We start from the raw sequence: 18,379 nt of genomic DNA on the forward strand, positions 1-18,379 counted from the left end.
TGTTGAAGGACACAATACAAGGACACTTAGACATTGTCAATTTAAAATAAGAAAAAGTGGACATCAAATGAACAGGATTTTACAGTATTTTGTTTTAGTAAAATGATTTTCTCGTATCGAAAACAAGCATACCTGCGTTTGTGCCACCGGACTGGTGCCTTTATTTTCTTGCGAGAGAAAAAAACGAATGGACATAAAGAGCTCGTGGATGCAGACGCGGAACTCCTCCTCGTTCTGGCCTCCCGTTGCCAAGGAGAAGAGGCGGCGAGAGCGGATGATGTACTTGAAGATGTACTCGCTAGCCTGGTGGTGACACAGATAAAAATGTGATATTTTTTTTAGGTGTGAAAATATCAAGTGATGATGGGGGGGGGGGCAGTCTCTCACCTTGAGCACTTGTTGAATATGTTCATGATGGTCGGCGTCCACGATACGGTCCACGTACCACTTCAGGACTTTGATCAGGTCCCTTAGAAATGCAAAACAGTCCCAATCATCAGATCCATTTCAACAGGTACACTGAGTGTGAAGTCAACAGGCTGAGATAACAGCTGGTGATGATATATAACCGGGGTTTGCAAACTACGGCCTGCGGGACACATAAAACCCACAACTCTGGCCCTGCTGGACCAAAAAATGGTACTACAAATGAAAAACTGTTGTTTTGCTGCCGCTTATGCCCCCAGTGTACCTTTTCGCCCCCTCCTACATACAAATATATATTTTAGAAAACATTATGTACTGCGTGAAGAGTACTGCCCCTCGCTACCTGGATGTATGTCGAATAAATACAGCCTGCCGGAACTCCCAAAAAATTCTGTTGTTGTTTGGGTGCCACTTGTGTCCCTTTGTGGCCTGCTCTAACATAAAAATTATTATTTTCATAAAACATTGTGTACTCAGTGTAGAGTGATGTCACTTACTATTTGGACGTAAGTAAAAAAAATAACCTATGTACCTCTGATAATTGCGACTGTTAAGAATTATGAGACTGATTTGTGTTTTACCTAGTTATCTTTTGCTGCTGTCTTTTGGGAGTCTCAGAAAATTGGAAAACTCAAATATGTTTAAGCTATTTTGTTTTAAACTAAATATGTTTGCTACATAGATTGTATATCACAAATAATGTCATAGTTTCATATAATATGATCAATCATGCCTGTTTCTGCATTTGCATTTTTTTATCATGGATTCATTTTACTTTATTTAAGATATTTTTCAAACGTAATGCTAAATAAAATATTTTATTCTTCATGCATATTACCAAAATAGTGATTAAAAATAATTTAATTTAATTCTGGGTGTTTTAAAACAAATTTGATGACATGGTCTCTTCATAAACAAATATAACATACATATACTGTAACAGGGTTCCTCCTAGGCAAGTGAAATTTAGTAATTTGAAGACTATTTGAAATCCAATTTAAGACCAAGTCGACAAAAAATAAAAAATAAACACAATTGAAACACACAAAACAAAAAAACGCAAATATTTCTTGCACACAATACATTGTGCCTTATGCACATTACCTGGCAAAGCTTTAAGCCATGACGAAAAACATTAGTCGGAGAGCCACTTCTCATTTAATTGACACTTTCCTATAATCCAAAGTTAACGTCTCTGTCCAAAGTTGCTATGTGTATAATGGATAGACCTAAGACATGCTTCAGCTCTAAAAGACTCGACTGAAACCCCATAACCGCTTTAATACTTTCATTATTGTTGTCATGAAGGTAAATCAGTAATTTATTAAAACAAGACAAATTGATGAATATTTTTAGTTTAAACAAATATAACTTCCCGCAACCCTACTGAAGATAAGCGGTGCAGAAAATGGATGGATGGATGAATATAAATCTTATTATTGTGTTCGCATTCTTAATACTTTCAAAAATTATATTTAAGACATTCCAATGCCAAATAAGACCTTATTTTCCGAAAAATAATTGCAATGCCTTTTAAGACTTTACAAGGATCAGCAGGAACCCTGTTTAAGTCAATGCATGTATATTTAATCATAAATAAACATTAGAAAAACGGGATATCTGTTTTATGTCATGTGTTTCTGAGGTATTGGATCAATTCCTTATCAACAGATACAATAAAAATCAATGACTTGTTTTTTCCACTTGGCCTGGACCTTCAGCCCATTTTTTCGGAACCTAATATGGCCGCGCCTAAAAAAGTTGGTACCCTTGGTACAAGAAGGTGGGCAATTATCAGTTTTAAAATGTGGTTTTAATACTTAAAAATATGTGCTTAGTATTTTTTATCTCTTTTTAATCATAATTATATATATATATATATATATATATATATATATATATATATATATATATCACAATTTAGAAAAAAAGAGATACACCAGGTCCCCTGCCCACTGCCCGAGCACAGCTGGGATGGGCTTCAGCACCCCTGCGACCCTGCTGAGGATAAGCGGTGCACATAATGGATAGATAGATAGATGGATGGATAATATACTAATGTGAAATGTGTAAAGACAGTCAAAGGGAACAGATACAAGCTCCAGCTTTTTGCCTTCAGTGTTTCCTGTTTCCATTTCAATTTTGTATATTCATATTATAATGTCAAGTTGATAATGTTTTATTTATTGTAACCTTGAATCTGGAAAACCGGATAGAAAAATATTAATGAAAACAATACCAATTAAATATTCACCATTTATAATTCCACGAATAACCGCAAGAGGGCGGAAAAGCATTATTTTCTAACCCTAGCCTTTCCTTGGGCTATTATTTTGACAGAACTCACCTGTATGAGAGAGCACCTGCAAAATGGCTCTCGATATATGTGTCCATGACAGGTTTAAAGTGCTGAAATTTGCTGTCTTGGAGAAGGTTGATGATGTGGACCTGGGCGACAGAAAAAAGAGTAGTTTGTTTTCGGTTGTGATACACCAGGGGGGTTCAACTTGCCATTTGAGCCTGTGTGACAGTAGTTTGAGGCCTCCTCTTGAATACAAAGGTTTAACATCAGGCATGTGTCAAAATCTGGAACAATTCACTTGCAAATGCAGCCACAATTACAGTGTGTGCAGAATTTTAATCAATAATAATATAGACATTACCAGGGAAAACACGAGTTCTGTCTTAAGCGTGGTTTAAAAGCCATATTTGAAAGTCTGAGTACTTGGCTGGTCGCTCTACTTGAAAGCAAAAAACAGAGAAAACTATACAGAGACAGAGAGAGAGAGAGAGAGAGAGAGAGAGAGAGAGAGAGAGAGAGAGAGAGAGAGAATCAAACAGAAAATGAAACAGTCACAGAGAGAGGAAGAGAAACCGAAAGAAACTGACAAAAAGGAAGATACAAAGTGAGAAAGACACAGAGAAAGAGAGTTGGAGAGAGAAAAATCACAGAAAGACGTAGAAAAAGAGAGGAAGAGACTGGATAAAGACAGAGAGCAAGAGAAAGAGACAGAATGAGATAGACAAAGTGAAAAGAAAAAAAGACAGATAAAGAAATACATGGAGGGACAAAGAAAGAGAGAGTGAGAAAGAGAGACAGACGGGTACGGAAGGAAATAGAAAAAGAGAAAAAGAGAAAAAGAGAAAAAGAGAGAGAGAGAGAGAGAGAGAGAGAGAGAGAGAGAGAGAGAGAGAGAGAGAGAGAGAGACCTAATGTTCAATGACTTCGAATAAAATGATACTACTCAGATCTTTATCTGTCCTGTTACTGATTCTTTCATGTTGATAATAGTGGAGTGTTGGATGCGATCCAGCCACACTTTAGCGGGAACCTAACGCCAGCATCTCCCGTGTAAAATGCAATTTGGGACCCATGCACTGCACCATACAATTGTCAAAAGATACACAATGTCCTTTAAAATAATTATTATCAGACTTAAGAGCAGACGTTTCCACCTTTTATGTAAGAATCTATCAAACGTACTGTACCGTCATGTGCCTTGGGTTCAAAAAGAAGATCGATATCAAAAGATGACAAAAAAAAGATCTTAAATCATGCCAGGGGGAACTCACTAGAGAGTCAAAGACCTTCAGACCATATCTCTGGGAGCTCTCGTCCAGAATTCCAAAAAGCGTGTCCAAAGTGTCTTGCAGAAACTTGAGGAAAACAGAAAATAGGTTCAAGTTTCCTTACCAAAACGACATTGGCAAACAATCGTTTTCTTACCTTGACGATTTCCGAGCCGTCGATCTCCTTCAGCTTGGAAAGGCTGTCGTTGATCCGCTCGGGATGCGCTCGCCACTTCAATAGGTCTAGCATATCGCCTGAAGAGAAACATTTCCACAGTGGAAAAAAAGAAGGAAAAGAAGATGGGTCACTCTAATGTTGGTTGGTTGGCTGGTTGGATCCTTTAACACCCCCCAAGATCGTAGGGGCACCATTTCCTGTGGTGTGTCTTGGGCAAATCCAGCCTTGTAGCACCCATCCCTCTCCATAATGACAGAACATAACAGCAAAATAGCCTTTCATCGTTGGGCAGTTTGATATCAATTTCTGACATAATACATTTGCACAAACTGTTTAGCATCTATTCATTTGTATCGTTAAAAAATATTATCATATATAATATAAGTATTATAATAATGACAAAAATGTGTGTTAAGGTGATTAATATATTATTGTTATCATTAATAATAGTAATAAACATATAACAAGTATTACAATTGTATGTTATAACAAAACTATTGGATATTGTTTATATAATAAAATTATGAGTACTACAACAACAAATTTAATTATGGTCATTATACATTTGTATTAGAAAGTTATTGTTATACATAATAAAATTAAAATCTAATTATAAATATGTAATTAAAATATGTGAATGTATGTAAGTATGTATGTAGGTGTATACCAGAGCCATATCACTTGAATGGGAGGTGGCGAAAGTCAAGAACACACTCACAATTTTGACTCTTTCTGGGAGAATGATAGAGAGGAGGGGATTCCCAGCCCCACCAGTCATCCCAAAATATATTTACAGTACATTTCTGAATACATTTGCTCAAATTGTTTAGTTTTCTCAATACATTAATCATGATTAATTTAAAATGATCTAAAATAGAGTTAGGGTTAATAAAATATTCATTACAATAACAATAACAGTAGTAAAAATATTTACTATCATATGAAAATAAAATAGTTATCATAAGTAACAATAATTGCTAGCATATTGCTTAAATAATTCAATTTAATTATAATAATAATTTAATTTAATAATTTAATTATATAATTAAAGTATTTTTATTATTTTATTTATTTCTACTTCTATTTTTTTTTTTTTACCATTTTGAGTAAGCTTGGTAGAGCAAAGGAAGCTGGTGATCCAGAATGATTCCTTGGTTCCTTTCAGGATCTGGTTGTTGGACATGATGTTGGTCTTGGTGAAAGGCAGCTTGAGATAACGAGAGCAGTCCGCCAAGTTGCTGTTTTCCTCGCACTGGACACAGAAATAGAAGATTGTTCACTTTTAAATTTATGCTTGGTTCGACATAAAACTTTAATAAGTGTTTACCCTGGAGTGCCGTGTCTAATCTTGTTGTAAACAATGTTGAATGATCATTGACAATAAAGACGATTGTAATTGTAATTCTAAAAAACAAAATCCCTGCCGCCCTTACGTAAGAGCGCCGGCTGTCGATCACGATTATATCACGATTGGGCTGTTTGTTTGTTTCTTGTTTGTTTGCCTGAGCTGCCAGTTGGAGTTACACAATGACAGAAGGGGGCCGTTGCTGTTTTATTGATTTTGCTCGGCTGAGGTTGCTCGCGCACACTTTGGACTGCTGCTTCAGCATCTATTTCGGGTTCTGACAGGAAACCAGGCCACGCCAGCCAGTTTTCATTGAGCTCTACGGCAACTCTCATCTGACATTAGCAGGCGGTGACCCCCACCCACCCCCAAACCCGACCCAAGAAACCATCTGACGACGCGACGGATGGCCTTGAGCGAGCGTTAAATGTAAAAATAAATGACAAATCAGACGTAGGGAGAGCGTTGGGACAAAATGACTCAGTGTGCAGAGCGTAGCTTGAGGTTTTCCGATTGCAACCCCCCTCGACCTCCCCTTCGCCTGCAGCTGAGGACATAGTCTGCAATTACAGAGGAGCCGGACGTTTTGAAATGACCGTTTTGGATGCTTTATTTGCTGCGAGCGTTTGATGTGTTACAACCAGTAGTGTTTGAAGAGACGCAGTTCTTCTTTACGAGAATGTTGGACATGGAAAAGAAACGCTGGGTCAGCACAAATGAATACAGAGCGGCCAAACATTGAAAAACATTTCTCAGAATGAATAAAGAGAATTTTCAGACTTGGAACTGTTTTTCTTAGTAGCATTTTTAAGGGTGCCATTTTTAGGTTGTAAGTGGTTCCGAGACAAGGTTATTACTTGGTAAAATTAACTGCACACGACTAAGTAGTGATGTTTATTAACTTTATCGTACGGATTCGGTATGAATGGAACTGTTTAATATTTGGAGCAATGGACGTATTTGTAACAATTAACATTACCAATACAAAAAGGAACAGTGCTTAATTTACAGGGAATTTTCATAGTTTTACTAGAAATTGCGTGTTTAGCAAAATGCTATAAACTGGCGTAGAAAACTACAAAAGGTAAATAGTATTTGGTAGATCTGTGTACACCCTACCCAGTGGTCGGAAACCTATAGCTCGCAAGCCAGATATGGCTCTTTTCATGAGTAAACATGGCTCGGAGATACAATTTTAATCATGTATACCGTCTCGTCGTTCCAATCATGATATTTTTTAAGCCAATTTTGGTACCAGCGAAGACAAAGCATCATTGAACACAACAAGGGTTTGGTCCAGTATATGTATAGGGCACAGTCTCAATTATAGTTTCACAGACAGGGTGACACACCAACAAACCCCTTTTAGTTGTACGTCAATTCATATGGAAGCTCGTTAACCAATCAATATATGTTCACTGTTGAGACACCTTATGATAAATAGCCCACGGAACAAACTGTAAACATCGGAAAACGCCTGCAAAGCACCTAGAGCCAGTTGATTGGGTGAGCGGTAGGAATGGGCAGCACAAGGCATGCACTCCAATCTCACGCTCGCCCAGTGCCATCTGTGCCGAAGGCAAACATGTTAGCATCGTTCTCGTTAGCGGTAATTCGTGACATTTTTACAAAATAACTTTGCCTTAACTTGTTTTGAAACCTTTATTTAGGACAAAAATGACGGTCAAAATGAGCTTCAACATTCTCAAGTGAGTAAAGGAGACACATTTAAAGTGATATGGGACATAAGCTCTGGTGATATGATTATTTATACATTTTATCGTCAAACGCCACAATGAAGAATTATCTTTGTTTGTAAAGCATGTTTTGTGGTTTTGTTGAATTGTGTCCAAAAATAAATGGTGTGGCACTCTCAAAGAAAAAAAAATCTGAAATATTCGGGTTTTATGGTTCTTGGGTCAAAAAGGTTCCAATACCCTTGCCCTAACCCCAAACTCCAACCCTAAACCCTAACCCCTAAACCTAACCTAATTAATAACCATATAACCCTATAACCCTAAACCTAACCCTAAACTGTAATCTGTAACCCAAATCACCCGCACTAAACCGTAATTAACCCTAACTCCTAATTGAACCTAACCCCTAATCCCTAATCCTAACCCCTAATCCCTAACTCTTACCCCCTTTTCGGTAACCCTAAACCCTAACCCTTACTGACCCAATTCAAAGCTAAAAATGAAAGGAAATAAAATGAGAGTAAAATCTTAAAATGGGAAAAATTATACCTAAAATAAGAAACAACAAAAAACATTCTGCAAATGGGGTTATACTCATTTTTAGTACATAGGCAAGATATGTACCGTAAATTCCGGACTATAAACCGCTACTTTTTTCCCAAACGTTCAACCCTGCGGCTTATTCAGTGATGCGGCCAATTTATGTAATCTCTCTAATGGCCGCCAGCGGCGCTCGAGTACAAAAGGTAAGATTTAGACCGCTGGAATATATGCGCCGAGGAAGACTGCAACTTCTTAGCTTGTGCACAAACTAAATTGGCGTAAAGTTACCCTCATCATGCAAATTGCAAAAAGAAAGGCACATGAAGCAGCTTTCAAGCTAAAAGCAATCGAGCAATCCGATAAAGAAGGAAACAGAGCTATTGCACGTAAACTTTACTTTGCGAGCGTGTTGCTAGCATGTCTTAGAATAAGGGAGCGTGGGACGACGTCTATATGACAAAGTTTCTTTCCGATACTGAGGAAGACGACTTTGATGGCGTCAGTTATAAGGAGGAAGATGAGGACGGTTTACCGTGATTTTTACAAATACGGTATATTTTTTTAACAGACCCGTTTACTGTTTTGCGAGCGTGTTGATAGTAGCATGTTGCTACCTGTCACAGTCACAGTATCATGAATATTATTATTATTAAAGCTTTGAAAACTCTCTCGGTGTACCGTCTTTCTTTGTAAATATGTGTAACCATGTATAATATGTATTTGCAACTCTATATTTTTGTCATGTATTTATTTTAGAAACTTATTCTGATATGTTTTGCACGAGCAAATGAGAAAGAAGGGGCGAGGCAAACGCGGCCTGATGGGAAGTGGAGTAAAAGTGAGACGTGTTTGTGGACGCGGCCGACAATAGTAGATATATATATTTTTCCCACCCTTACCTTTGGAAATATAGACTTTTATTCCTTGGATTACTTTCAACGGGACCCGGACTCTGCAGGTCTGCATCAAACCTTAATTACCGGTATCATTTTCCGCTCATTTTGCCGGCTGTGGTTTTTGGTCTGAGTACTTTGTATTTAGTTACAATCGCGGGACTTAAAGTCGGGTTAGGGTTACTCTTGTAATTGTGTTACATGTTTTAATGTGGGCGCATGCGGCTTATATACAGGTGCGGCTTGTGTAAGTACAAAAGCGGTTATCCTCTTAAAATGTGGTGGGTGCAGCTTATAATCAGGTGCGCTCTTTAGTCCGGAATTTACGGTATTTATATTCTTTCACAATCTCATGTGGTTATTTAGGGTGGTAATGGCCCAGGGGAAGAAAGTGCCTATTTGTCCCGACCATCGGCTCATTAGGACAAAATTGCTTATTTTAATGACGATTTATTCAATTATCTATTATTTTATGTTTTCTTATTCTTGGGGGGAACTAGACAAAATGTATTTCTTATTTTAAGACATCACAAAGGTACATTTAACACTATAGGGATTAAATTATAGTAATACTCAGCTTTCAAAAAGAGGACAATGCCATGATAAAGCGTGAATCAAATAATTGTACACCGTATGATCCCATTTGGGAAGAAACCTGCCAGACGCTCATAAATGGGGTGAAACCATAACGCATGACTGCATGATTTCAAAATAAGATTCAAGACAAAAATAGAAGCTTTGTCAACTCAGTGTTTTTTTTCCGCATCAGAGGGCAAGCGGGCTCGTACCTTATGGATAATGAGCTCGTGGGTGCCATCTGGCAGAGTCCTTCCGTCCTCCTGCATCAGCGGTACAAAGGAGTAGCCGAACAGCTTCTTCTCTCCTTTCTCTTTGGCTGCAGAGAGGCCGACACAAAGTGGTCACTGCTTGTAAAAAGTCTTTCATGCACAATGTCTTCATGTATTTCTTCATTTAGTGGAAATTTCCATTACGACTCTACTTAGTTTTGTTTTCCTCAAAATGTAGGTTATGTTTTTACCCATGGACTGCCCTCCCATTTTAAGTCAAGTCATGTTTATTTGTATAGCCCTTAATCACAAGGAGTCTCAAAGGGCTGACTATTGCAAACTACAGACTTTTATTGCACCATCCCCTGATCTAAAACCTACATGAGGGCAAGGAAAAACTCAAAAACCGCATCATTAAAAAAATAAAGAAATCTTGAAAAGTAATAAATAGACGTAATTGTGAGCCATTTAGACTTTGCACTTGTGAATATTTCGACTATTCTTCTCTAGTTCGTTTGTGCCCTGAAAATTCTGTAATAAAAACCTCAACACAACTGTTTATCTCCAGCTCTTGTTTTGACCGGCCTATCGTCTGTTATAATTTTGTCACTGCATATATGTAGTCATAATTGTCCAATTTCTTCATTAATAACCTCTTTATTATTGTAGTAATTTTTTACCATTCCAATATCATTTATTTAGTCAAAATTAAAAAAACTTTATTGCATTTATTAATTTATTTAGTTGTAATTATTTGACTTCTTGGTTGATTCAATTATTCTCATTCAGCCTCTTCATTGTTAGTTATTTTATTTTGTAGTCAGAAATTGGCCTTCAAACATATTAAAATTTTCACTTCTCTTTTACTTTATGTAGTTTTTGTCAGAATGTAGGTTCAATTTTTCTCTAACCATGGACCTTTCTACCAGTATAAAAGTAATTGTCAGCCGTTTTGACTTTGCACTTGTGAATTTTACAGACAAAAACGAATGTAAATTGCAGCCTTAAGGCTTTAACTCAGAGGTTCTGAAATCAAAGCTCTTTTATTAAATCGGCTTTAACTCAGAGTTTTACCGTAATAACTTGGGTCAGATGCTTCAAATTTTGACAAATATACTGTTTGACTAATATGTTTTACTAGCGATGTCAAAATATTTAGCTCCATGCTAATGAGGGAAAAAGTTAAAGCTTTAACTCTGAGGTAAGCCTTAACATTGACAGAGCTGCTTAATATAAGTATCAATAACAGCTGTAACTCAGAAGTTGCGGGATAAAAGTTAAAGTGATAAAAACTATTTAACTCTTGCACTAAGAAAATGTACAGCTTTATCTTTAAATCTTGACAGTTCTAATATAAAGGTGTGTACATTTTTCATGTAGGAGGATCCTAAAACAAACTAGCAAGCAGCAGAGCTCAAAACAGGGTCTGTTTATGACCAGCAATGTCCAACAAAAAAGAATGTTGTTTTACATATTTTGACTCAAATTGTAATGTTTGTGCCGTTGTGAAATCAAAATATCAATTTTTAAAAATTGACCCAAAATTGTCCCTTTACAATCCTGACCTAGCTCACGAACATTAGTGTCGCCACTTACTGGAGCAATGTCGGAATTCAAAGCGCACGTGCGAGCCTCGAAACATGTCCACGGGGATGGGAAGCTTTATCTGCTCAGCCCAGCGTGGACTGTTATTGTGGTACAGCACCAAGGAGTGGTATTCGTCCCCACCCGGTTCCCCGGACCCTGCGGCCACATGACTCTGAAAGGAAAAAGGGGAAATAATTAAATAAATCATTGAAATGTGAATGATGAGCTTTTCCTGCATTACAATTCCAGAAGCAGAAAATGAGCAACACGCCGGAGGTGCGGCTCTCAACTGGGTCAGCCGTATTTAAATGACCAGATTAGAGCTCAAAATACAAATTAATTAAGCTAAGTTAACTAAAGCCTGCAATTGGGAGGATTACTTTGAGGATCTGTCCATCAATGTCCAGCAAGTAGACGGTGATTTCTACGTTCCTGGCCACGCTTTTGCCGCCCTTCTCAAACTCCCCTCTCTCCAGCGTCACGTAGAGGTCGTTCCTCATCTCCCCTGCAAGGTTAAAAACACACCGAGAAACCAGGCATTGATTATGCAAATGAGTGCAGCATTATGGACGACCTCCCGACGAAATTTACATTCTTCAGTGCAACATGTTGCGCCGTTGTTAAATTAAATCAGCTGACCTGACATTGAAATAAAACATAGTGAATCGCTTATAAGATGAAATATAGTCTTGTAATGGCACAGTTCATAAAATTTAGACTAATTTGAAGGTGAGTATTTTGCTGAATGTTGACCGACAAAGGGCAAAAACTTTTTAAGACGGATAAAACAAAAAGAAAAGCTAAATATTGTGACGATAACACTGCAATACTTTATGCAAGTATTTAACGTACCGTATTTTCCGCACTATAAGGCGCACCGAGTTATAGGGCGCACCCCCAAAAAATAGTTTTTGGTCCTATATTTTCCATACATAAGGCGCACCGGATTATAAGGCGCTACAATGGGAACGTCGACAAAACAGTCAGAAAAAAAGGCTTTTAGGTGCGCCTTATAGTGCGGAAAATACAGTAATACAAAAAATGTGGAGAATATGAATTTGTAACCATTGTATCACAGACATAGAACAATTTCTTAGCAGCATTTAAAAGCTCCATTTTTAAGTTTTAAGACAATATTATCGCTTTAAACGCACATCAAACCTACAGGTAAAATAGCAGATATTAAACAAGTACAAATAAATCCCAACTTCTCAAGAATGCCCAATAAAGGTTAGCAGGAACTGATATTGAGAGTATCACAAGTATCTATACCTTTTGAGTAAGGTTGGTGCAGGCACCATAACCTTGTACTTGCTAATATTGAAACATCGGCAAGTTGTAAGTAATGAAAAATTAATTTATAAATAATTATTCATCATTTTATTAATAACAAAATTAGTGTGATGAAAAATGAGCAACTCGGCCCCCCCGCTCTCAGCAATAGTGCACCGGGGATGACGGATCACAGCTAAAAAGTAAGAGTAACCAAGCCTGACAAAAGTGTACTCTGCCTGTTCCTATCTGCAGGTATATGCTATTGGGGATAATGGATCATGGCCACACAAGTCCAGTTACCTATTTGGTGGACAGAATGGCTAAGGAGAGATTCATGGACCTACAAAAAATGCACTCTTCCAGCCACTGCTCGCAGTAATATGCGATTGGGGATTATGGATAATTTAATATTTTTTTTAACCAATGCACTGAGGCCCTTAAGTACGAAGCGCAAAGTAGAGACGGAATACAGTATACATAAACACTAGTAACAAGGCCATAACATTGTTGCTGTCATGAGAACAAACAATCATTTTGAATTTATTTTTCTGGGATGAAAAAAACTATTTGGTAGATTTTTATTATTGTTACCATCCTCATATTTCATGAAAACAATTATATATTTAATACAAACAGAAAAAATATTTGTTTTTTAAGAGACAGTGTGTATTATTTAGTGCCTCCTATTGAGAAAAAAAACTGATGTGATTGAAAAAAAAATATGTTGATTTAGAAAATAAACAAAAATAGATGAACTCTCATAAACATGCATTTTTTTTAATAATTGAGAATAGGTCGAGAAATATGCATTTATTACAAAACATGAGCCTCGCCTATACCTAATTGTCTGCCATCTTGCTCCCACGGCTACCCAAAAAATGACTTCTAAATCATTTGTTAGCACTCCAAACTTTTCAGAAAGCGGGTAGGATTTGGTAAGCTGAAAATGTTTGAGGGCCGACTATTCACCCATGCATCCTTTCAACAATTTTTAATAAATACACCCTCTGTGAAAGGCTTACAGTGCTTGGCAATCATTGTCACGACCTTGCAGCCCGCTTTTGTAGATCTTTTGTTTGGTTCTTGTGAAAAAGCTCTGCTGTGCCGTTAAACCAGGTTCCAGTTGCTTCACCTTTTCCCAGCGTTTCCAGTTAGCTTTTTTTTGGCCTGTTTCGTCTGGCAGTGCCTCTTGATATTATATTCTTTCAAAACAGCTACATTCTCTTTGCAAATTAGGGAGACACAGTTGTTTCGGATTTCAGTGAAAAGAATGTTCCAATTTCCACTTGTCCTGTAAGCAGCGGCCCTCTCACAGTCAACTCTCCTTTTTTATTTACAGTCGCCATGTCGGAAATGGGGCGGGCAAAAATTTTAACAGAAAGTCAAGGTATAGGTGGCCAAAAGGCTACTGCCATCTTCTGGTGAAATTGAACTGATGTATTTATTTCTATGTAACATATATTTTACACTGTGGTCAACATTACTGGCGGGCCACATATGAATAATTTTATGACAGAGACCATGGGCCAGTAAAATAATTAATCACAGGACATAACTGGCTCGCGGGCCGGATTTTGGACGTGCCTGCACCATATAGGGACAACTAGTGGTCAAAAATTTCACACGGTTCTTTTAAACAAGTCTTTAAAATTGCATTGAAGTGCATTTTGGATGATGAACAATCCAAAACAAATTATAGTTACGCTTTTTTCAATTGTCAGCGACAACTTATCTCATTCAATGCCATGCGTTTCTCTCAAATGGGCAGAGCTATTTTTTGCCATGTTCACCCATTTTGAAGGACGACAGAAAATGTTGTTATGTGATTAAAAAGGCAAAGGATATAGCAAAGGAAAGCTTCAACAATCATTTTTCTAGCTTGTACCATTGTTAAAAGTTAAACATTAAAGTTTCATTAAAATACTCGCTTGCAAGAAAAAGAAAAAATGGCTTTTCTGTGAAAGGAGGATGCATTTCAAGCAGAACCTTCACTTTATTGTTTTTTTTTCAATTTGTGATACCTCTAATATCCAAAAAATGCTTTCCATAAACCTGAGGGCACTTTGCTGGTAAATAACATTTAATTAACAGAACACTGAACTTGTCTATTAACTTTGCAAGAACTTTTCAGCGCCCGATGTTTCAGGTTACATGATCATACAATTTCGGTCACCATGCAGGCGTTTACGAAACATCATCTCTCTCTACCAAACGATGAGGATGGGACTCACCACCCTTCATCACTACGCCTACTCACTCTCAAATGATGGAAACAGGAAGCAACACCTGTAAAATGGAGGGTTTCCTCGATGTAAGGAAAAAGATCTGATCAAGACCACTCATAATATACAATGGGGATTTTTTTTTATATACTGAAATAATTGCCAGAGGCTTGATACTTACTACTAGGTTGCGCCAGACCCTTATTAATATCCTTAAAATTAAAACGAAAATATTTTTTACGTTTTGGTACTCAAGAGACAATGCTTCTGAAAACGGATCCATACGTTGTGGCATTAAATGAGTTAAAAGATACATACTGTCGTCAGCCAAAAAAAAAGAAAGAAGATCCTGCATTAGAATGCTTCTTTCTTATCGAGTTGTATGTACTGTATATGGATAAGCTCCACACAGGGTTGTCTAAGGCCATTTTTAGGGTCAACATTGATTTCCTGTACTTGACAGTAGTAACCATAGCAACAAAGAGCACAGAATTCACTCACGTATTGTGCTCCTCCCCACACACACAAAAAAGGGATCAAAATAAGTGAAATTGCAGGTAGGTATGGAGTCAATCACCTCAGGTACAATAGGAAAAAGAGAAAAGCTAGGGAAGAGGTGAGGAAAAAAAGAGAAAAGTCATTCTGGAGACGGTTTCTTTCGCCCAGAGGCGACGGTTTGAGCAGAAATGGACGAAAGGAGAGAAAAGGTTCTGTAATCAGACGCAGACAATGAGAAATCAATCTGCGTAAGGCGCTGGGGGACCCCTCGGCAGCTTCACCCAAGATTTCACACACAAACAATAACAAATTGGTCTTCTCTGAATGACTCGTTTTCTTGAAATGATGTATTTGCCACGTATACAAGACCAATCCCGGCATATGTAGAAATAAATAAATAAATATGTACCTACAAATATATACCATGAAAATGAATAAGCACATAAATTCCAAGAACTTGAATATTTGCCATGATTACAATTTGTGTATTTATTTTGTCATGAATTTTGTTGTGTATTTGTCATATATTTTGTCATTTATTTGGTCATAAATTTTGTCTTGTGTTTTGTCCTGTGTTTTGTTGGGTATTTTGTCATGTATTTTGACGCGTATTTTATCAAATATTTTGTTGTACATGTTATCTTGTATGTTGTTGTAGATTGTGTCATTAATTTTGTCATATATTTTGTCAAGTATTTAGTCATGTACTTTCTCATGAATTTTGCTGTGCATTTCGTCATGTATTTTGTCATTTATTGATATCATTTTTTATTTTGTCATTTATTTTTCCATGTATTTTGTCATTTATTTATATCATTTTTTTTTGTCATTTATTTTTCCATGTTGTCGTGTATTATTGTTGTGTATTTGGTCATTTGTTTTGATATGTATTTTGTCGTGTTTTTGATCATGTATTTGGTTGTTTTTGTTCGAGCATGTTATTGTGTATTTTGTGTTCAAACTGGCTGAGCTTTTCACCTTTTGGTGAAAGATGGAAGCAAGACATTAATAGCCAATTTGTTCATAACTGATCAACCAGTTGGTGAAAAAACCCTAGACAACTGGTATGTCTCCTTATTTGAATAACATTTTGTCGTGACAAAATACGCAACAAAACGCATGACACAATACACTGAAAATAAGCGACAAAAGCCATGCCAAAAAAATGACAGAATGCATAAAATAAATGAACAGATTGCATTTGTGTCACATATTTAAGTATTACGTGGTGTATTTATATGCTTCTTTACTGATATGGCATATATTTATGGGTATTTATTCAGATCTGTCATTCCAAACATGGCAAAATCAGTTTTCATAGTCAAGTGATGTCACGAGGCATGGGGCAGGCTTATCAGATGAAAGGCGGCCACACTCTGCGATTGATATGAATTTCTAATTGAGTTTACGGGCGAAGAGATTACCATGGCAACCGATGTGGCGAATACAAAGAACGGGAGACGAGTGGTTCTGCGAGGTTTGGTCGCCTACCTGGCATGATGATGTCAGAGAATCCCAGTTTCCTGGTGATGGAAACACCTCGGGTAAACAGCACCATGTATTCCCGCCTCAGCTGATCGATGTCGCCGTGGAGGAGCTGAAGCGCCACCGACAGCCCTGGAAAGAAACGGAAACATTGCTCATTCCTCACAGACAATGAAAATTACAATGTTTGCCTGTGTTAGAATTTGCCTTGTGACTGATGTTAGCAGTTATTACAGTTATGAGTTAACTTTAGTCAGTATTGATAGTATTTACACAATACTGTAATTCGCGGTTAATTGGGGACATCCCGCGATAAAGTATCAACTCCACTTTTAACATACGCAATGCTCACCCCTGGTCGCAGCAAAAGACAACTAGGGATACTGGATCGTGACAGCACGGTTGCTGTTCATTTTTGATGGAAAGAATAAGAAAAAGAGAGCTGCCATGCATGTAAAACATTTGCTCTCTCAGCCCACACTCTCAGCAATAGTTGACTGTGGATAATGTATTGTGGCCAAAACGCTTCAGCGGTCAAAACCAAAACAATGTGCACAGCTGGTTCCTGATTAAAGCAATAGTCAGACCGGGGATATTGGATAGCGGCCACAACCATGCATTGCATCTTAGAGGTGCCGACAAAAGTATATTCTGCCAGTCCCTGTTTGCAGCAATATGAGACTGCCAATAATCGATCTCGGACGCACAGGTGCAATTCGGTTTGGGCAGAAATACAGTGAAAGAGCCGCTATGCCCGACTAAAGTGCGCTCTGCTGGTCCCCGCTTACAGCAATATGCGATTGGACAAAATGGATTGCGGGCACACACAGCGCAATTTACTCATTGTTGGACAAAACAGCAAAAAAGAGCCACCAGGCCCAAGAAAAATGTTCTCTGTCTACCCCTGCTCACAGCAATATGCAAGCGGAGATTATGGATTGTGAATGCATGAGTGAAATTCCTTTTAGGCAAAAATAATCACAAAAAAAAAGGCGGCCAGGCTTGACAAAAATACCTCCTTTTAATCCCTGTTCGCAGATATATGAGATTGGGGATAATGGATCACGGCCGCACAAAATCAGTTCACTTTTTGGTGGACAGAATGGCAAAAAGACCTCGCAGGGCACGACAGAATTATGCTTCCAGAAAATGACCACTAGAAGTCCCTGTATTGTGTAGCGCAATTTAAAACGCAGAAGAATCCAAAGTACAGGGCTTCAAAGGCTAGGTTCAGAGCTGCTCAATGTTTTTGTGAGAACGTTCACATTTCCAACTAAATGCCACATGTATGTGACTTGATCTTTCTGTGTGAATGACACAACATTCACCACACATGCGGAGTAGAAGACACTTAACTTCACACGCAATGCACTTATGTTTGCGAAAGTACTCATGGATGTTCTCAGCAGAGCGTCATCACCCCAAATATCAATTAAATCCAAAATCTCACTTTCCACCATTGAACGCAGCCCGGGTAGTGGGATTTGAATGTATATATTGTTAACCACCACTAGAGAATACTATCGCTTTAAGAATGAACCCGAGTGACATGTTATAAATTCGCGATGCGATGTTGGCTGTTCCATGAGTTACAAAATAAACAAGCGTTCATCTTCCATAATTGTGAGATATAATGATACTCTGTGTTTTCATTCGGACGTGGTTGTTCATTTCTCCACTTCCTCCCGCCTGGTTGAAGGCAGAATAGTGATGCCTGTCGCCTATCGATGAAGTGCAGGTCGCATAAATGCTGCTTGACTGTTTAGACAGAAGTCCAAAAGATAGGACATGTATCGTATCTCGGACCACATATGAAAGTGGTCAGGGTCTGGTGTGAAAAAAGCAGATGTGTCGTTTGGACGGACTTGAAAA

The 18,379-nt window shown here is 37.8% G+C and overlaps 1 protein-coding gene across 1 annotated transcript in view; it reads right to left on the bottom strand.

Annotated features, from left to right (window-relative positions):
* Nucleotides 1-18,379, bottom strand: part of dock4b (dedicator of cytokinesis 4b) — a 151,962-nt gene that overhangs the window by 61,807 nt on the left and 71,776 nt on the right. The window contains exons 12-21 of the mRNA XM_088346703.1: nt 16,514-16,639; nt 11,408-11,532; nt 11,037-11,199; nt 9,441-9,547; nt 5,273-5,426; nt 4,154-4,251; nt 4,000-4,083; nt 2,774-2,874; nt 388-469; nt 133-303 (exon numbers count right to left, since the gene is read on the bottom strand). Of these exons, the coding sequence (XP_088202829.1) occupies nt 133-303; nt 388-469; nt 2,774-2,874; nt 4,000-4,083; nt 4,154-4,251; nt 5,273-5,426; nt 9,441-9,547; nt 11,037-11,199; nt 11,408-11,532; nt 16,514-16,639 (1,211 nt within the window). The remainder of the gene's footprint in view (nt 1-132; nt 304-387; nt 470-2,773; nt 2,875-3,999; nt 4,084-4,153; nt 4,252-5,272; nt 5,427-9,440; nt 9,548-11,036; nt 11,200-11,407; nt 11,533-16,513; nt 16,640-18,379) is intronic.

Source organism: Urocampus carinirostris, chromosome 11 (assembly GCF_059441175.1).
Source record: "Urocampus carinirostris isolate Australia breed hairy pipefish chromosome 11, RoL_Ucar_1.0, whole genome shotgun sequence".
Taxonomy (NCBI): domain Eukaryota; kingdom Metazoa; phylum Chordata; class Actinopteri; order Syngnathiformes; family Syngnathidae; genus Urocampus; species Urocampus carinirostris.